Source organism: Chiloscyllium punctatum, chromosome X (genome assembly GCF_047496795.1).
Source record: "Chiloscyllium punctatum isolate Juve2018m chromosome X, sChiPun1.3, whole genome shotgun sequence".
In the NCBI taxonomy this organism is placed as follows: Eukaryota; Metazoa; Chordata; class Chondrichthyes; order Orectolobiformes; family Hemiscylliidae; genus Chiloscyllium; species Chiloscyllium punctatum.
In genome coordinates this window covers 31185722-31207766 of record NC_092791.1, presented here as the reverse complement: position 1 = coordinate 31207766, position 22045 = coordinate 31185722, and the positions used below count along the sequence as shown (strand labels likewise).

At 40.5% G+C, this 22045-nt stretch overlaps 1 protein-coding gene across 1 annotated transcript; it reads right to left on the bottom strand.

The window, feature by feature from the left end:
- Nucleotides 1-6133: 6133 nt before the first annotated feature.
- On the bottom strand, nt 6134-22037 carry tspan31 (tetraspanin 31). Its single transcript, XM_072566938.1, has 6 exons — nt 21886-22037; nt 17464-17631; nt 15885-15965; nt 13409-13549; nt 12271-12378; nt 6134-8409 (listed from the first exon to the last, which is right to left on the bottom strand). Exons 1-6 carry the CDS (start codon nt 21946-21948, stop codon nt 8335-8337), a joined length of 636 nt encoding a protein of 211 aa, XP_072423039.1. The 5' UTR covers nt 21949-22037; the 3' UTR covers nt 6134-8334.
- Between the last annotated feature and the right edge of the window lie 8 nt (nt 22038-22045).

Below are 22045 nucleotides of genomic sequence, written 5' to 3'. Positions count from 1 at the left end.
AACTGTACCTCTTGTGCTCGCATCCAAATAATTTATATAAATGACAAAAAGTAGAGGACTCAGCACCGATCCTTGAGGCACTCCACTGGTCACAGGCCTCCAGTCTGAAAAACAACCCTCCACCACCACCCTCTGTCTTTTACCTTTTGAGCCAGTTCTGTATACAAATGGCTAGTTCTCCCTGTATTCCATGAGATCTAATCTTGCTAACCAGTCTCCCATGGGGAACCTTGTCGAACGCCTTACTGAAGTCCATATAGATCACATCTACCACTCTGCCCTCATCAATCCTCTTTGTTACTTCTTCAAAAAACTCAATCAAGTTTGTGAGACATGATTTCCCACGCACAAAGCCATGTTGACTATCCCTAATCAGTCCTTGCCTTTCCAAATAAGTGTCCCTCAGGATTCCCTCCAACAACTTGCCCACCACAGACGTCAGGCTCACTGGCGTCTACAGTTCCCTGGCTTGTCCTTACCACCCTTCTTAAACAGTGGTACCACGTTAGCCAACCTCCAGTCTTCCAGCACCTCACCTGTGAGTATCGATGAAAGAAAATGTCGGCAAGAGGCCCAGCAATCACTTCTCTAGCTTCCCAGAGTTCTCTGGTACACCTGATCAGATCCTGGGGATTTATCCACCTTTACGCATTTCAAGACATCCAGCACTTCCTCCTCTGTGATCTGGACATTTTGCATCCTGCACTGACTTTTCAAATGAGCATTATTACTTTGTGCCAATGTCTTCCTTTCTCTTTATTTCTATGTAAATAATCATCCAATGCCCTTTTTAATTCCCCAATTGAACTTGCCTCCATCACAGGCAGTGTATTCCATACCCTAATACTTTGGGGGGGAGGAGGGAGGAGGAGAGAGGAGAGAAATAACCGTTCTCTCATTTGCCCCTCTTTGCAAATCACTTTAAATCTAGTGACTCTTGTTCCTTTCACGAAAAGTTTCTCCCTCAAAAAAAAAACAAATTACTGGAGAAACTCGAGAGGTCCAGGCAGCATCTATTGAGAGAAAACATTGTTACTAAATTGAAAGTAGCTACCAAATGTATATGCTGATGGAGGGATTAGGAGGGAAAAGGGGCGAGTAAATCAGTGGAGAGGAGAAGGAAAAAGGATAACTAGATCAAAGGTTTGTTGGTAGTTAGCCAGAAGTGAAGCTATTAAACAAATTGTGGATGCTGGAAATCAGAAACAAAAATAGAAAATGCTGGGGAAAAAAAAACTCTTCTGTTCTCCCAGTTTTGCCATCTCCACTGCATCTGTTCTGATGATTCCAGCTTCTGCAAGGGGGGGGTCTCTGAAGTCTCCACCTTCTTCCTCAATCAAGTATTCCCCACCACTATTGTTGATGGAGGCCCTCATCTGCAGTTTAGCCCTTGCCCCTTCTCTTCCCTCCCACAACAGAAATAGGGTCTCCATGGTTTTCACTTGCTTACCACTTCACTGGCATCCACATCCAAAGCATCATTTCCACCATCTCCAGGGATGCCACCACCAGAGACCTATTCCTCTTGCCCCTTCTCCAGGGATTTCTGTTCGTTTCAGATTGCCAGCATTTGCAGTTCTATAAAATAGAAATTTCTCCTTTTTGCCTCTAGCCTGTTCAAACTTTTGAAAACCTATTAAACCTCCTCTCAGCTGCCTCCTCTCCAAAGAGAGCAGCTGGAATTTCTTCAATCTATCCTCAGCTTGAGACTGTTCTTGTAAACCACTTCTGTGTATACTCCGATAATGTGGCACCCAGAATGATATACAATGTGCTAGGAAGGACTCCTCCTCAAGAAAGTTGGGTGTCAAATGTGCTTGTGTTCAAATCAAAGGTTTACTGCACACAGATGTCATGTTGTAAAAGAAAAGCTTGATTTTGTAATACAAGCTGGATGACTGTCCAAAACCATGTCAATAAGTAGAGAGATGGTATTCATTATTTTCTGTTCTATTATGTTAATTATTCAGCACAAAAAGGCTGCAGTGATATCAGTTTAAAGTTGTGATCAGTGACACTGTTTGGGATTAGCTGAATTTACATGCCACTCACTTCAAGGTATGTGTTGCCTTCTGTTTCCATGCCTAAGGAGTGCATCATTGAGCTTTTCCCCCTGCCAATTTAATAGTAATTCAGGAAAATAACCAACCTGTGTCCACAGAACAGTTCTGAATGCCTAGTGCCACCAAATAGTTACAGAAGGAGCCAGTCGTTGTTCTCATCTAATACTTGGCTTGTTTCTCATTGCCATCCTGTTATATTTCAAGCTATTAATCCTGAGCACTAATTTTAGTGCTTCTAAGTACCTTAGTTGGTCAGCGCTACTGTTAGTCCCAGCTGTTGCTGCTCAGCCAAAAAGAGGGGGAAAGCATAGTACTTTAGACTTTCTTCCTAGGTAAAAACAATGACTGCAGATGCTGAAAATCAAATACTGGATTAGTGGTGCTGGAAGAGCACAGCAGTTCAGGCAGCATCCAACGAGCAGCGAAATCAACGTTTCGGGCAAAAGCCCTTCATCAGGGTGACTTTTTTTTGTTTCTCTTGCTGTTTTCTTTTGGCCTTGCCTTTTCCTCCTCTTCCATCATCTGGCAATTGTGCTGAGTGGGACTATAAATAATTACTTGTATTTATATAGCACTTGTGATAGGATGATAATAGTAGAGGAGTCTGATTTGCTGCGGTAGCATAGACGTTTTACCTGTCATACACTAGAGCTGTAGCTAGGAAGTAAATGATGCAACTTTCACCATCAGTGGACTGATCAAACATCTCTCCTTACTGCCTACAATTGGCATTTGTTAGAAGAGTTTGCATATTGATAATCAACCTGTTTAGTGAAGTTAAGAGTACACCTTTCGTTTTTAAGCCCTGGAATGGAACTTGTACCTGGAGCTTCTTCAAAGACAGGGCTGCTACCCCTGTGGGACAAGACTTCATATTAAGTACTATACATAGCAGAAATAAAATGTACTTTAGCATATTTAAATCTCATTGACCATTATCATTTTGACATCAAAGAGCTGCCATATTGCAATCTGATATTCAACCACCTATGATCTTCTCTATTACATGTTGTAGACTTTTAAAAACAATTATTTTCATTGTATCCAGCCACCTCTGCATTGGCCAGACATACCACCAATCCAGTATGTGTTGGAATACATACTGTGTACATGGTCGATATTAGCATGGAAGGCAGGAGAATGTGATAATGGCACAAAGGAAATGTGATCAGGCCAAGTAATGAAAGAATACAGGTCCAGTCGAAGGTGCACTGGGAAAAGCAGAATCTACATCATCTGCTCTCAAAAAGTATAAAAGTAAAAAGGTTATGCCTGAAAGACAACTAAATGTTGAATTCAGAAGGCTGTGATAAAAGATAATCTTGCACTTCTGAAGAAAGAGTAACTGCTCCACTTGCACTGGGGAAAAATGCCCTCGGTGAAGAACAGTAACCTAATTGAGAATTTACAAATATGGTAATTATGGTTACCAATGTTACATGTATATTTAAGCCTGAGGACTGGTACAGGGTGGAAGTATGCACTAGCTACAGTAGATTGAATTCAAAGACCATATAAATAAATTGGAAAGAAAAACTGAATTTTTTTCCAGCATTACCATTTGTGCATTCAAGTTTTTGGATTAGTGGAGAGTTGCAGTTAATATTTTCAAAACTTATTTAGTTGTATGTTTGTTTGTGTGTGGGGGTGGGGGGAAAGGAAGAAAGAGGGAAGAGAAACATAGGAAACCTGTGCACATTTACATTTCTGGATGCCAGTTGCCTGTTCTGGAATGAAGTTAGCTTATACAGCCTTTGTTCACACTGAACATGGGCTTTCTTGGTCAGCCAAACATTTTTGGTTTAATGTGGTTTTTCAGTTTCCCTTTTAGAGAATGAGAGACTGACAAGTCAGCGCCCACTTCCTGTCATTTACCATACAATGCAACTTTACCAATCTGTTTCATTGGAAGAGAAATAAAATATGACATTAGCATCACTTTGTAACAAAACAGCTTTGCCATGAAACTGGAGCATCATATACACCAATTAAAGCGTGTTTAGCGATAATTGTGAAGTGTATTTCTTAGAACTTCTAGCAGGACTAGATACTCCTGTTTATTTCTAATCTTGTTTTCTATTTTAATAGCAAGCTTCCTTGAACTTCCTCGTCAGAGCTTCATTGAACCATAATCTAATCTCATGTTTTCCTTCTTGCTGGGAATCCTTCAAAACATTCCCATGGGAAGATTCCAGCTTTGGTTTACACCTCACACTAATGCAAGTAGGGTAAAGAACCCTGAACAGTGGACTCTGAATTTGTACTTTTGTTAGGTTAAAAACAAGGACTGCAGATGCTGAAAACCAGATTCTAGATTAGTGGTGCTAGAAAAGCACAGCAGTTCAGGCAGCATCCAAGGAGCAGGAAAAAAATCGACATTTTGGGCAAAGGCCCTTCATCAGGAATACAGGCAGAGTGCCTGCAGGGTGGAGAGATAAATGAGAGGAGGGTGGGGGTGGGGAGAAAGTAGTATAGAGTACAACAGGTGAATGGGGGTGGGGGTGAAGGTGATAGGTCAGAGAGGAGGGTGGAGGGGATAGGTGGAAAGGAAGATAGGCAGGTAGGACAAGTCATAGGGACAGTGCTGAGCTGGAAGTTTGGAGCTGGGGGGGGGCGGAGGTGGGGGAAGGGGAAAACGAGGAAACTGTTGAAGTCCACATTGGTGCCCTGGGGTTAAGTGTTCTGAGGCAGAAGATGAGGCATTCTTCCTCCAGGCGTCAGGTGATGAGGGAGCAGCGGTGAAGGAGGCCCAGGACCTCCATGTCCTTGGTTGAGTGGGAGGGGAGAGTTGAAATGTTGGGCCCAGGGCGGTGTGGCTGATTGGTGCGGGTGTCCCAGAGATGTTCCCTAAAGCCCTCTGCTACAGCTCTTGTTACCCCATGATGTGATAATGCTAATTGCTACAACACATGATTTTTTCTTATCATTGGTGAATTAAAGCATTTCTTGCAGAAATATTTTTCTTCAATTTTATACAATAAAACATTGTCATTTACCTGGTGATCCTATAAAATCCAGATTATGCTGAAATAGCAAACTAGACTTTCAGTGATTAGAATCTACCCAAGAGTTTCCCTTAAGGGCTTTATAGTTTGCCACTATTATTTAAAATACAAGAGTTGTCCATATTTCAGAAACACTGGTTCAGGTTGTTGGTACCATGAACAATATGTAATATTTTAAATTCAAGACACAGGACAAGGCCAGAGGAGTTCCACTACCAAGAGATTTCAGCCACCAAGCCACAATACACATTTGATCCTACCCACTTTTCCAGAAGCACTGAGCCAGAATTTGACAGATATAGCAAGGTTCACATTTTCCTGTTTCAGAACCTCTAGCCTGGCACATACTAGGTCTACTAACTAGACAGCCTAAACTTCAAGTTGCCTCAACTTTCTAAATCCACTTTTACTGCAGCCCACACCATGCCAACTTATTGCCAACATAAATGATGCCCTGACTTTTTTAAAAAATGATTTACTCATGGAATGAGTGTCATTGGTTAGTCCAACATTTATTGCCCAGAGGGCAGTTAAGAGTCAGCCAAAGGGTCACATGTCAGCCAAACCTAGTAGAGATGGCAAATTTTCTTCCCCAAAGAAAGGACAATTGTTGTTAAAAACCATCTGGTTCACAATCAACAGCAGTTCCATGGTCACTATCAGGCTACGTTTTAATTGAATTAAGAACTCCATCTCCTTCATACCTTTTTGCTGGATTCTCTCCAGCATTCAATTAAAATCAGTACGCAGAACTGTAAGATCAGTGTGGTGGGTGAGCCCAAAGTGCCATGAGCAAAGTTTGCCTGAATCGCAAACAGATTGCTAAAGCGCAATTTAACATGAAAAACCATTTAAGAAATAGACAGCCCAGCTCTACGAATGGGGCAGATATAGACTTGGTTCCCACATCAGCATACATTTGAGTTTCAAGTAAACACCTCCTTCCTTAGTTTCACTTTTGAATAGAAAAGTTTCAATCTTTAAAAAAAAGATTAACTTAGCAATGCATAGTGAACATTTAGCAGAGGTGCAAGCTCAGTTTCAGAAAATATTCTGACGACAGTGAACTGTTCAAAGAATTTAATGTATAATTTCATGACTAAAACAGTACAGAATACCCATGAAGATACAGAATATTTCATGCAATTTGTACACGACATCCTGAATGAAGGATTAGCAATTATTCCAAGTTTGGCTTAATTTAAGTGATTTATTGCCAATCTCTAGGTGCACTGGATAATGGTAGCCTGCCTTCTTGAACTGCTGCATGTAGCACCATGTGTCGAGGTTAGCCACAGCCAAGATCAAAGTATTAGAGGCCTGATCAAGGAATGTAGGTTTCTGTCCGTAAGACATTAGTGAACCATTTAAAAAAAAAACTCAGTCTGATATCTTTGCACTCACGTTTACTGGAGGTCTTTTAAAATAAAAGCTAAATTCAGATTCTCTACAACTATTATGGTGTGATTATTAGCCCAAGCTTCAGGATTACCAATTCAGTTACATAACTGCTACATTACTGTAATGATTACTGAATGCATAACTAAATTAAGGGAGTATTTAACATTTTCTTCCATAAAATGAAACAAAGAACATTTAAATAACTTGGTAAGAGGCCAACTAGGTAATTTCTAAACAGCATGTACGAATGTATACTCCACATCCATCATCACACATTATTTCAAATCTTTAATCCATGAGAGAATCCACTTTACAAACAGTTTAGCTGTCTCAGTGAAAAGGAAAATTGAAAACATTCACCAAGGTGTTTAGTTTTTTTTGGTTAAAAATAATAGAATTAAAGCTTACCTATGTTAATTGAAGGGATTTAGAATGTTAAGTTTGGCAATTGCATTTCTCTAGTTGAGTGTCGATACTGTTCACACAAATTGGTGGCATATCATAAAAGAAGTGAAGGCAACAGACATTTCTCAACTGGGATTTTGGATGAGGTGATCATATTTATTAGCTTGGTTAAAGTACAATATAGAATCCCAATAATACTGATGCTGCAATTTGTTCATAACTCAAGAAAAAAAAAAAGAGTCCTCCATCACCTTGCATTCTAATTTGGTACGGAGCATAGGTCTATACTACAGGAAAAGCAGAAATGTGGCCTTAACGTTCAGCACTGTGATTCGGGATATACAAAATCAGACATGGTTCCAACACATCTTTAGAATGCTTCTTTAAACAATTAGGAAGAACAACAAAAGACTGGAAGTATTATGGTACATCACATTACAGCGGTATTGACTTAACTATTTTAAACACCAAAGCCAGACAATTATATGGATTAGTCTTTATGACAGGTAGTTTGAACCAAGTCTTAGGCAAAAAAAAAGCTTTTGACTCTTCAATATTTTTCTCCCTCCTACTCACCCTGACCCTAACTCAAAGGTATTCTGCTGAATTGTAGTTGCCAGATAGGGTGGAGCTACAAATCTAATGACTGACCCATAGGAAGTCGGAAGAGTAGCACAACTCCCAGACTGGGCAGAATGTCAATCATGCCCCTTGCCATTGCCTAGAGTAAAGTGGAAACTTAGCTTCTGTTTTAATGTGCAGCCAAAGACATGGAACTTGTGTACAAACAAAACTTCAGCAGATATGTTCACTTCCAAAGTTGCAGCAATATGGAAGATAAGCATCTATTGTGAATTTGAAAACAGTACAGCTCCACCTCATTCTGCTATTGCAAATTAAAATAAAAATTAAAACCAAGTTTAAACTCTGATAAAGGGATCCTTGTAAATTAAAAAAGGCGTGATCAATTAAAACATTTATTTAAAAAGGAGTTTCTCTCCTGCCCTCAATTCATGCCCCGTCCCCAATTAGCAAGTCTAAAATCTGGGTAAACATTAATAGTAGCTGTAATGATGCATTATTACCCTGACATATATCATAAACAAACAGCATGTTCTGGACAAAGTTTTAAAAATTGTATCAACATTTTGCACATTTTTCAAGTTCTGGTTCTTATACCCAAACATTGTCACACAACCAGGGACTTCACATCAAGGACGAAGCATACAGTTAGTACAACCCAAACGTCACAATCTCATCAGCAGTGGCATCATGATAATTCAAAAAGAGTCTGGCTAGTTTGCTCCATCCCATCATGCATTAGTGAAGGTAAGCAGACAATCCTCTTCTGTCTTCCATATACATATGAGCTTTGATGAAAATAATCCCTGGGAAAATTTTTTTGACTAGCAGCTAGAGGATACAATGGTCATGACAGTGCAGAGAAAAAGGTGAAAGTTCTACAAAAAGGCACTAGGGTTTGCTCGAGGGTCTTTCTGGTTCCTAAAACGCATAGCTAGCCAAACTCCAAGGATCTGGGGTTGGGGGAACAAAGGAGGAACATTAGTGTACTGATATCTTCCGCCTACCTTTCATTCTTGCTGACTGGCATATTACGTTTAAATCAAAACACAAATAATACACTGAATATTGATATCAGAAGACAATATTGGAGAAAGCATACACAAAGAACAATTAACATCCAACAGCAATTATTTCACAGTAAACTGATTAAACTTTAATATGATCTGAACCTAGTAAACACCAAACAATCACTCACAGCTTGAAATGAGAAGTTAGAGAACCTATAATTCAGTTATTTTTGCAAATTTCAAGGGGCTGCTTTGATCATTAACAGTTCTCTATGGAGAAACTGACCTTGTGGATGTGGGTTTGCTGGCTGAGCAGAAGGTTAGTTTTCAGACATTTCGTTACCATACTAAGTCACATCTTCAATAAGCCTCTGAATGAAGCACTGGTGTGTGGCCCACTTTCTATTTATACATTTGAGTTTCTTTGGGTTGGTGATGTCATTTCTTTTGGCATTCCAACCAGAACTCTATCAACAAACACATTAACTTGGATCCCATTTACCACCCCCTGAGAGGAAAAAAAAAGGTAATGACATCAGCATAGGAAATGATGTCAGCACCTCAAGGAAACTCAAACATATAAATAGAAAGCAGGCTACACTACCAGTGCTTCATTCGGAGGCTCACAGAAGATGTTACTAGTATTGTGACAAAGCATCTGAAAGTGAACCTTCCAGCTCAATGAGCAAACCTACATCCAGACCCTCAATTGAAGCTACAAATCTTCTCAAAACTCGCAAACTGACCTTCAAGCCACACCTCACTGGTAATGACCAAGGGATTAAAAATGGTGAATAAATCATAAATGTATTCTGAAATTGCAGTCTATCACCAAGGATACTAAATTGGTAAATGTTTTATTTTGCAATACCTATAGGCCCTCAAGACTCCCCTCATTGTAAATTTCCCACAGCTTTGTTCAAAGTTAGGTTGACATTTGGAGCTTCATTTCCCATGATGAAGAATCCTCTCCTTTGTGCTGGAAGCCAGCATGCTGTGAAAACAGCAAGATTGAGACATTCGGGGGAACAGAAAGTTCTAAGACTTGTGCAGTAGCACATTCAGTTTTGCCCCTTGATAGGGATGGGGCTTATTGCAAAATTTCAGAAGGTTACTCAGAAAAGTTCAGGGTCACTGAAAAGTAGTTCTGAGGCCATTGAGACAGACAGACAAGTTCATTCAATCGATTTTAGGAGTGCTGATTTTTAGCCATACTGCAGGGAAAGCAAAAGTAGTTGGATGGCTCTGGGCTTATATTGAACTCAGGAAGGTCTAGAAATGACAAAGTAGCTAAGAGTTGGAGTCAAAGTGGGAAGGTGATCGATTGTGTTGGAGGAAAGCTTGGAAGGAGCCAGTAAGCATTAATACTTCAGTTAAGCCGAGTGTGGGAGCTGAAAAACACTCAGTAATATTTGCTTCATAAAACTGAGGAGTGGAGCTTTGGAAAAATCCCAGGTGGAGTAATTATAAACGAGGTCAGCCAGATGAACCTCAGAATAAATTCCCTGATTGGGCCAGATTAACAGCCCCAATCAGGGAGCCCTGGCTGACATAAGAACAGGAGTGTCAGACATTCTGTTCGCTCAGAGCTGGATCGTGCAGAGGACTCTCCATGCATAAATGAAGGGTCACTTGGTGACGGGGTACTGGCCTATGTGGAGTTATTTCACCACGGACATATCTAACTCTGTAAAGTTACCGGTCAGTGAAGAGCTGGAGTTATGATCATGAATGAGCACTGGAGTGAAGTTTGAGTTCAAGGGGCATAAAACCTAGGAAAGAAACATGATCAATTAGATTAGGGGCAACCATTGAAACAGACAATTATGGAACAGCTCAAGAGGGAGTTGAGACAGGATCAGTGAAGAATTGTAATTGCTTGAAATTTAATGAGATTTGATATCCCACAGTGCAATTAATATCCGGAGGGGAATTACTGAGAAATCGGTGGTAACTGTCATGATTGCATTTGCTATTTGATGTATGCTATGGGGTGCGATCACTGTAAATTACTCATGTTTACCATGTTAATTCTTCTAATTGAGAACGTTATACATGTAATAATTTCTTGTATTACTGTTCTAACTTGTAGTTTATTCAAAACAGTGGAATCTTGTGGCTTTATTCTCTTAGCCTGTCCACTGGATTTCACCTTTTGCCAAATTTAAAATAAGACATTATTGGTCCATAATCAGATCATAGCATAATTTGGTAATCTGGTCTAAGGTCAGAATAACATACTTAACGCTGACCAGTTCCTAGGTCTGGTCAGACACGGATTCTGTACTGATGCTATTTAATTTCAGGCTGTCACTATCACACAGGTTCAGGGCACCACTCAGCCCTTGCCATTCCAATCTCTGGATGTAGGTTTGCTTGTTGAGCTGGAAAGGTTTGTTTCCAGATGTTTCGTCACCCTACTAGGCAAAAATCACCAGTCCAAAGAAACCCAAACATATAAATAGAAAGCAGAAATCATCAGCAGTGCTTTGCCCGGAGGCCCACTGAAGAGGTTACCTAGTAGGGTGAAGAAATGTCTGGAAATGAACCTGCCAGCTCAGCAAGCAAACCTACATCCAGAACCTCAATCTGAGCTACAAGTCTTCTCAAAACTCGCTAATTCCAATCTCTCTACCAGTCACCACCCTAACAATTACCCAGGATTGCTTTTGTTTTGTGCACAGATTGAATAAAATCAGAGGATAAGGGAGTCACTGCCTAAGCCAGCATTTATTACCCATCCATAATTGCACACAGTCAGTAGTTAAGAGTCTACCACATTGCAGTGGGTCTGGAGTCACATGTAGGCCAGACCAGGTAAGGACAGCAGTTTCCTTCCCTAAAGGACATTAATGAACCAGATGGGTTTTTCTGACAAAAAAAAACAATGGATTTATGGTTATAATTAGAATCACAGAATCCCTATAGTGTCAAAACAAGCCATTCAGCCCAACAAGTCCACACTGACTCATTAAAGAGCATCTCACCCAGACTCACCCCCTATCCCATCCCTGTAATCCTGCATTTCCTCATTGCCAATTCACCTAGCCTGCACATTATGGGACAGTGCAGGCAATTTAGCATAGCCAATCCACCTAACCTGCAAATCTTTGGACTGTGGGAGGAAACCAGAGCACCCAGAAAAAGCCCATGCAGACACAGGAAGAATGTCTATGTGGAGTTTGCACAGTTGCCAGAGACTGGAATTGAACCCGGGTCCCTGGCACTGAGCCACCAAATTCTTAACTGCAAATATTTATTGAATTCAAATCCCACCATCTGATATTGCTGGATTCAAATCTGGGTCTCCAGAACATTACCCGAGTTTTTGAATTAACAGTCCAGCGATAATACCACTAGGCCATTGTCTTCCCATGATCCTAGGTTTGGCCATATGATCAATTAGAAAACTTAGAAAGACCATATATTTTCCATTATACTTCTGATGCAAATATGCAAGGAGGATTTATTCATTAGAAACCTTTATTGATATTCCCACATCATAAAATAAGTGGAAAAATGCCAAAGAACTAGATTTTCAGAGTGTTGTCTATATATTTTAGAGAAATACTTGTGTAAAGAAATTTATGAAAGAAGAACCAGAATGTCCAAGGCAGGACTATTGCCTAGAGCAGGACTATGCAGCACCTGAGCGCTTTAGGATTTCACACCCAGAAGAAAGAACTGTAATGGTTCAGTGGAATTGATGAGAAACCTTTTTTAAAAAAAAAAGAAAATTATAATTCCACAAGACATTTCAGAAGAAGCAAAACCAATGTTACTTTACAATAGAACAAACCTCACCTCAGTGAAGCTGAAGAAAAGCCCTACTCCACCCAGAATCCTTAGAGCCTGACCAGAATGTGTCAGCATGACATTCCCACAAGTTTTACAACCTTTTGGTTTGCAGTGCTGTCAAAAAAAAAACAGCATTTAAAAGGAAAATTTGAAAATATTTTCACTAGACAAGGTAGGTTACACAGACAGACACTCTTTAATAAAGCAACATCTATGTAGTAGTTAATTATTTTCTGAATGTTACATTTGTTCATTAGAGTAACTAGAAGGGTTTCCTTTCAAAAATTAACCCTCTGCTTCAGTTCTATTTAGTATGCAAGAATCTCATTGAGCAGCATTAGGGTAGAAGGTTACACAGAAAAGCACATTCTAATTTTGGGAATATTTAATCATAGATCATATAATCAGAGTACAGAAGCAGCCCTTTGGCCCACTGAGTCCTCTCCAACAAAGAATAAGTTACTCTAAGTCTACATTAATCCCACTTTCCAGCATTTGGCCCAGTACTTGAAATGTCATAACATTTCAAAACTATGATTTACATAATTTTTAAAGGTTAGAGTTTTCCCACCTCCCAAGCAGTGTATTCCAGATTCTCACCACTCACTGGGTGAAAAATATTTTCCTCAAATCCCCTCTAAACTTCCTGCCTTTCACTTTAAAGGTATGCTCCCTTGTTACAGATCCTTCAACTAAGGGGAACATTTGCTTCAGGAAAATACCTACATTTGTCCCACTGACCGGAAATCTGTGCCGAGGTTACCAATCCATTTTGTCACCAGGAATAGTTCCAAGGATCATTTCTCCTTTCTAAACATCCCACACTCCCACCCCCATCTCTCTCCTCTAGTAGCACCAGAGTGTTCAGATTAGTTCAAACCTGAACACATTGCCAAACTGTAATAATGAATTATTTGCTTCTACATAGCCAATTTCACAAACTCAAATGAATAAGACCAATATCATATTTCTGAGAACAAATAGATTGATGGGATGCATTAACATACATTTCCTTGAAATTCTAAGCAGCAAGTATATACCATGCCTAGTACTGAATATTACCCTTCAGTGTTGTGCAGGAAACTCTTACTTTGCTGACAACATGATTTTGAATGTCATCAATAATCCAAGAAATATTACTCACTTCTTTACACAATAAATGATCAGTCAAATAGGTGGCAATATTCTCTGTATCATTCATAAATCCACAGCAATTCAGCTGGTGTTCTAGATCTTGTCTGGTTGTATTTGACATTCTGTTCCAGGTCAACTTTAGCAGATGCTCCTAAACAAAAAACAAAAATCAATGTCACATAACATACTGATTTCTGATAAGTCACTTTTGAAGTTTACCATATGACCTTAAACGTAGAAGCATTCCAAGTAGGTGATGTGGATTTTCAGTGAGGTTACCTACAAAGTTTGGATTTTAGTTCAAGACCAATATGTTGGAGCAGTGATGGGAGTTCTTTTCCCAAAGCTCCTACAGCTTGTTATAGAAGTTCACTTCAGGGAGCATAAGAACTAGGAGCAGGTGTAGGCAATTCACCCCCAAGTCTGCTCTGGCATGTGTTGTTTTGACTATTTGCCTATTTTGAGTTCTATTTCTGAGTGGAAAAATCAGGAGGAAAAGCAAGATACCAATCTGGGGGTGTAAGCCCATCAATCTAGGTTCGCACACCGATGCAGGACTGATGAAATAAGAGGCTGTTGGGAAGTATTAAATTTCGTTTTTATGTTTAATTTTTTTGCATGGGATGTGGGTATCATTGCAATGGCCAACATTTGTAGCCCATCCCTAACTGCGCTTCAACTGAGTGATTTGCTAGGCTATTTCTGAAGACCATTAAGAATCAGAGTCAGAGTTAATCACATTGTGGGTCTGGAGTCACATGGAGGCCAGACCGAGTGAGGACAGTAGACTTCATTCCTTAAGGAGGAAATCAGGAACCAGATGGGTTTTTATGACAATCAATGCTAATTTCATAGCACCATTACTAAGTTAAAAATCACAAGACCAGGTTATAGTCCAACAGGTTTATTTGGAACAACTAGCTTTTGGAGCTGCTTCTTCATCAGGTGGTCATCACAACCACCAGATGAAGGAGCAGCACTCAAAGTTAGTGCCTCTAAATAAACCTGTTGGACTATAACCTGGTGTTGTGATTCTTAACTTTGTACACCCCAGTCCAACACCAGCATCTCCAAATCATGACCATTACTGAGATAAATTCATAAATCTAATTTAAAGCTTATCTCAGTGTCAGAATGCTGAGCAAGGCCTGGAATGGAACTTGTAGGTGGTGATATTCCTACACATCTGCTATCCTTGCTCCGCTTAACAATAGTGGTTGCAGGTTTGGAAGGTGCTGTTGAAGCCTTGGAGAGTTATTGCAGTGCACCTTGTAGATGGTATAAACTACAGCCACTGTGCAGTGGTGGTGGGAGTGAATGCTGAAGGTGGTGTGTGGGTTAAAGTGGTCTGCTTTGTCCTGGATGTTGCCAAGCTTGAGTGTTGTTGGAGCTGCACCCATCCAGGCGGACAGAATTTATTCCATCACACTCCTGATTTGTGCCTTGAACAGGTTGTGAGGAGGCAGGTGAACCCCCACTCAGAATCCCAGCATCTACCCTGCTGTTGTAACCGTGGTATGTGTGTGGCTGGTCCAGTTCAGTTTCTTGTCAATTGTAATCCTTCGTGCAGGAGTCCCTCAAGGTAGTGAACTAAACCCAACCACATTCAGTTGCTTCAATGACATTCCCTCCATCATGAGGTCAGAAATGTGAATTTTCAACAATTGCACCATGTTCAGTGCCATTTGTGCACCTTACTAACTGAAGCAATCCATGTTCAAATGCAGCATATGATATGAACAATAATCAGCCATAGGCGGATTACATTTGTATCACACAAGTGCCAAGCAATGACCACATCAAATCATTGTCCCTTGATATTTAATGGCATTACCATTGCTGAATCCCCCACTATCATCCTGAGAGTACCACTGACCAGAAATTGAAGTAGACAATCCATATAGTGGCTACAAGAGCAGGTCAGACATTGTGAATTCAGTGATGTGTAACTAACCTCCTGTCTCTCCAAAGCTTGTCTGCTATCTACAAGGCACAAGTCAGGAGTATAATGGAATACTCCCCATTTGCCCAGATGAGTACAGCTCCAACAACACAAGTAGGGCTTGAGCCCTACTTTATTAGCACCTCATCCAATACACGGTGGCAGCAGAATGTACCATTCATAAGATGTACTGCAGTAACTCACCAAGGCTCTTCTGACAGCACCTTCCAAATCCACAACTTCTACTACGGAGAAAGACAAGGTAGCAGGTGGATGGGAACACTGCCATACACCAAGTTCCCCCTTCAAGCTACACACCATCTGGACTTAGGACTATATCATTGTCAATAGGTCGAAATCCTGGTTGTTCCTAGGATTTGCAGCAGTTCAAGGCAGCTCACAACCACCTTCTCCAGGGAATTTAGCAATGTGCAATAAACCCTAGTTTATGCAGTGACACTGACATCGCAATGAAAAATTACAACAGGCCAGGCCTTTTCAAAGAGAAATCACAAAGCATTGGTAGTGATACAGCCAAGGGTACCTGTTGACTTCGGTTAAGAGCCAGGCATGAACAGGAGACTCCAAACTGAATTAAAAAGACCAGGAATAAAATAACCATGTACTGGAGTGAAAGCAAAGTCAAGGAAACAACGTGGGAAAATTAATGAAAATTTACTGTAAAAATTCATTTTATGAAGGTTTCTTTCTGATATTTCCTTCAGGAGGCACTTTCCACTTATGAAGTGAACTGAACACTTGCTTGTTGTTTTCACTGTCACAAGATCAAGTATACTCAGGTCAGACAGAATATAGATTAACTGCAGGGCTGGAGCACTGGAGCTTTCACTACTAAGCCAACACCAAGTACTGTTTCTAAAGTGCGATTTTTCTATAACATGGGCTTACACAAGAATGCAGCCATCGCATTATAGAAGAACTACCTGTACTTTAAATCCAAACTGCTGGCTCCCCTCAACAACTGCAATACCACCACTGCAATCTGTTACAGACGGAAAATAGACTTTAACATGCAGTGACATGGTGACTGAAGTGTGCCAGGGTCTGAGCTCTTCCTTTAAAAGCAATTTAATATTTATTCATGCAGTTCATTAAGTAAACTGGTCCCTTAACTATATTCCCAAAGGTACAGCTTTAGCAGCAGGTTTTAGTGTAAATATATTGATATCTCTCGGGAAAGAATATTGCAGCAAACAAGCACACTTGAGTAATTTGGCAGCAAGCATGAAGTCATCTGAAATTGTTTCAATCAATGTAGCTCACAATACTTTCCCATGCATTGGCCTGCAAGGTGGCCACATACAATGAATATTTCACTCATTTCTTGCACCATACCACCAAAATCCTAACAAAGCTAGGGTGGTAGCCATACCATCAGTAATACACTCTATCCCAGGGCATCAGTTTGATACTGAGAGTGTGCCTCTGACAAGGGCTTAAGAAACAACAGTTGCTTCCCAGTTTATTCATGCAGCACATGACTGACAAAAGCTGCTCCTGTCACGCAGCTCAGGATTACTTGTGTCAGAATAATCAGCCTGATTTTCAATTTGAATACAACCATGGTTCTTCTTGGCACAAAGTGTAAAGCAAGAGTCAGTGCTAATCTTTTCAGTTATCCTTTAGATATTATCTCTGCATTTTACTTTAGCCACAGAAACGTAAAAAATTAAGATCCTAATCACAGCCTAGGCCCTGCCTGTAAGTGGTGAGTACAGACTAGGCATCTCCACACGAGTCAGAAGCTAGGAGAAAGCGAGGACCGCAGATGCTGGAGATCAGAGTTGAGACAATGTGGTGCTGGAAAAGCACAGCAGGTCAGACAGCATTCGAGGAGCAGGAGAATCGACGTTTTGGGCACAAGCTCTTCATCAGGATTTCTGCATCCAGCAGGATGCTGCCAGACCTGCTGTGCTTTTCCAGCACCACACTTTTGAGTCAGAGAAGCAACAAAAATCACTTTTACTAAGCTTCTTGCAGGCAGTTCACTGTGGCAAAGACCTAGGGGTAGGACATCAATTTATCTGGCTAAAAATGGAAGAATATCTTAAGAGTCATTTCCAATTTGTTTTTAAAAGCCCAAAAAATCAGCAAAAGGATACAAAGAACAGCATGACTTGATGGTGATTGACTGCTCCGATAAGTCCAACAACAGCAATGAGAAGCAGAAAGACCCCCACAGCAATGACTCCACCAATGATGTTTATACTGGAAACAATGCCGTAACTTTTGCCCCATGCTGCTACTCCGATAAGTAACAGTCCAACAAGCTGGAAGAGAAAGGGGAATAAATGTTACGTCCAAATAACATTGCAATTTGCTGTATTCTGGAATGGCATTGACATGCTTTAAAAAAAAAGGAACAAGCGTCATAAGTCCTCAAGACTTCCCAAAACATTTTACTACTATGACAAGTTTTTGCAGTGCAGTCACTGGTTAGTCATCAGGCTTTTCAACAGGGGTCACTAGACTAAGAAAGATTTCACCGAACCAAGGCAAAGGCCAGTTGCCGAAACGGGCTCTTATGGTGCAGTCCCTACCTTTGAGCCAGGAGGCCTGGGTTCAAAACCCATCTGCTCCAGGTGCAATAACATCCCTGAACAGTTCGATTAGAAATCATCAGTAATGGTACCCTAACCACTAACCCCAATCCAGCAGAGCAGAATCAGTCAATGAATCAGAGATTTTCTCCAGTCTACATGATCCATGATCTGACTTGACGCACCAATAGTGGTCTCTCGTATGTTCCATCCACTTTATCATTATGTACAGTCGATTTTCAGCCAAACTGCTTATCCCTCTTGTACCTAGTACAGCTCCTTGAGATGTTGGTGTTAAAGTACAGAACTTATAGAAATGCAAACCATTGTTGTATGACTGTGCAAAAGTACGATCCTTTGCTCCAGCCTCAATGTCAATGTCAATTACACGGCTAAGCATTTGAAACACCCAAGATCACCATATTGCATAAATTGACCAGGCAAAGGTGAATGCCTTGAGTTGTGAAACAGCGTTCAAACCTAATCAGTGTTAAGAGTTGCTTTAATGTGTTAAGAAATCTCTTAAATGTAGTTATTTATTGGTAATTAGATCTTCCATTGTTTTCCGATTTGTTTATGCAAAATTGCTCTCCACATAAAATCTATGCCTATCCTATCTATATTTGTAACCACAGTCTCAGCTACTCTAGTCACAACTTCAGTGTATCACTTACAACTGCAAACTAAAGACAAACTTCCTCAGCCTGGGTCTCCATTCACCACAACAGTTTTGTTGTTGTTGATCTGCTGGTCTTTCATTGTCTCCTGGCCTTCAGATTTAAATTTCTCATCCTAGTGCTCTCATTTTTGTCAACCCCTCAAGGCCTACAGCTCCCCAGCATCACACTGTTCCTTTATTTGACTGTCATAATTACTCCCTCCTCTTTTCCATTGGTGGCTGTACCTTTAGCCATTGGGCCCCATAATCAGGAATTTCTTTCTCAAACTGCCCCTACTCAAAAATACATCACTTTTACCAAGACTTTCTTCAGCCCTTCTGGAATCTCCATTCGGGTATTTTTGTCAAATTACATTCCTGATGGTCTTAGGATGTTCTTTAAGCTTGGTGGGGCTATGAAAATGCAAGTAGTCATTACCATGACTTAGTTAAGTATATTTTAAGTAAGTGCTAAAAGTGTGGATGTTTGTTTCAGCTTTGATGCTCTTTCAATGCAATAAGGCCACCAGAATGTTGGCATCCAGTTAGAAATTAAGGATCAGTCCAAGTCAAATGAATGAGGTCTGGGGGCATTCAAAGATAGTGCCCATTATACATGTATTGCAGCGGTGATGCCATTATCAAACTGCTCCACAGTGTGAACATTTGTGAAGGTCAATGTAACTGTTTTGTGCCATGATAAGTCCTTTGCCTTCTTTAAGATTGCAACAGCCATGAGGATTTCCACATGGGTCCAAAACTTGTGTTTAAAAAAAATGAACAAATCTTTAAATATAACCAAAATTTCACAATTCAAAAGAATGACAAGATATACAGAACAGAAATTACTGACTTTCTTTTGTTGAGTCCTGCTAAGTCTTTTTCATGCAATTATACACCTGACTGCTTGCTGTGAAGAGGAAGCAGTCAGTTCCATTCTTTTACAGCTACCTCTTTGGAGAGGTTCCAATCACAGACATAGGCTAGTCAAAATGCTCAAGGTGACATTATACACCAAATGGCACCTCTTGAATCTTTCATTTAACAATGGAAATTTGAATAGCCACGAGAGCTTATCCACAGCTGCAGAACTTTTGATTTTGAAATAATAACACATTGATCTTTTAATATAACTATTCACAACTCCAAACAGAAAGGAAGGGTATTTCCCTTACCAGGTCTTTCAACTTTCCAAGGGAAAAGCTGTGATATAACAAAACATCCATTAACGTTATAGCAAAAATTTGAAGCAACGTTTGACCTAACCATGAATTGGTAGAGTGAGAGTACAATAATGGGTATAGGATTATCTGAACCAGAGTGCATCACAAGGCAATCATAGCATTGAAACAACATGTAAGAATAGAGCTCAGTTCACCAATTATTCTGACTGGTGTTAAACAAACTGTATAATGCCACACTCCATAAGACCATAAGACATAGGAGTGGAAGTAAGGCCATTCGGCCCATCGAGTCCACTCCGCCATTCAATCATGGCTGATGCGCATTTCAGCTCCACTTACCAGCGTTCTCCCCGTAGCCCTCCAATCACCAGTCAGAAAGCTATAGTTCAACTTTGTTCATATTTTGCCAAACTATTAATGGTGCTATTAATAGTTACTGTTGATAAGCTATTTGATCACAGTATACATTATAGTTAAGACTGGCTACTTGGTGTCCACTTCTGACCTTTCAACAGGGGTCAAATAATAGCAATTAGCAAGTCCATTTTCCCTAACCCATGGGTACTAAGGCCAATTGCAGCATGCCTACCACTGCCTCAATTGAGCTGAGCCAACTCAGCACAGAGCAGGGACAGAACTGACAGCCTCACCTCAGTTAATTCCACACAAACTTGCTGAGCTGTCAAAACATTCCAGTTTCACAGTCTTCTTTAGGACAGTCCCTGGTCTTTGAACTATACAGGCTGTCAGCAGATAAGATATCAAACTACCTCATCAGGTTCAGTCCAAGTTGTAAATCAAATGGATACAAAATCTACATTCTCCATAAACTGTACATACCCAATGCATCAATTTAGGGCAGCACGGTGGCTAGCACTGCTGCCTCACAGCAGCAGAGACCCCAGGTTCAATTCCTGCCTCAGGTGACTGTCTGTGTGGAGTTTGCACATTCTCCCCGTGTTTTTGTGGGTTTCCTCTAGGTGCTCTGGTTTCCTCCCACAATCCAAAAAACGTGCAGGTTAGGTGAATTGACCATGCTAAATTGCCCGTAGTGTTAGGTAAATGGATCTGGGTGGGTTGTGCTTCGGCGGGTTGGTGTGGACTTGTTGAGCCGAAGGGCCTGTTTCCACACTGTAAGCAATCTAATCAATCTAAGAAATATTATAACAACATAGAAGCACTAACCCAGATGTTAGAAATTCCAGCTTCTTTGTCGGTGCAACATCGAGGGCCAAAGGGCCTGTTCTGCACTGTACTGTTTTAATTCAAATTGATTAAGCTGCAACATTTATTGACTCCTTCACTACAACAATTACTACATTTTAAAAGTGCTTCATCAACAGTAGTGTACTCAGGCTGAGAAATACATGACATATGCATAAGGCATTAGAAAGTGAGGCTATACACCAAGACCAGATCATATGCATTCTAGGATATTTAGGAAACAGTGAAAATTGCAAAAAGTACTGGCTATGTCATCCAATTTTCCTTAGTGACTGCACTGATGCCAGATAAATGGAGAATTGTAAGTGTTCAAAATAACATTCAGAAATAAATCCAGCAAAGTCTTTTTATCCTCAGTCCTGGGAAAACGTTTAGAAATAATAATCCAGGACACAATTAACATCCAATTAGACAAATGTGGATTAATCAATAAAAAGGTTATACAGATGTGATCAGAGAAATTATTTCCATTGTTCTCTGGTTCTTGACCACCAACTGAAGGTGAATGACAAAGAAACCATAATTGACTAAAGGAAAAACAATTTACAGGGCTAGTGGTTAGAATTTGGAATTTACTACAAGCGTCTGACAGAGGCAGATTCAATCGTGGCTTTCAAAATGCAGCTGGATTATTTGAGTATATTAAAAAAAAGGGCTGCGAGAAAAAGGTGGAGTGGAAACGATATGCTTGCCGAAAACCAGCAACCAAAATTAGCCGAACGGCCTCTCGCGCCGTAAACGTTCTCGGATCCGGTGTTTCTTGTTGCTACATGTCACAGTTGGTGGAGGATGTTGTTGCGCATGCTCTGGATCCTTAGTCAGGATTGTTTGGTCCAAATACTGTCTCAGAAGCTTAAAGACCACACAAACTTCCAGCGACACAACGCGATCCCCTCCCCTCGTACCCGCTCCACTTACTATGTACACGACATTTAAAGCAATTAGCGCATTCTTGGAACAGGTGAAACCACCGCAAACCATTCTCACTGCCGCTTGTATATCTGCTAACTGCTTCTTTCTCTCAGCCACTTGCTAATATCTCTTAGGCCTTGATGCCACCGTCATTCGCGACGCAGTT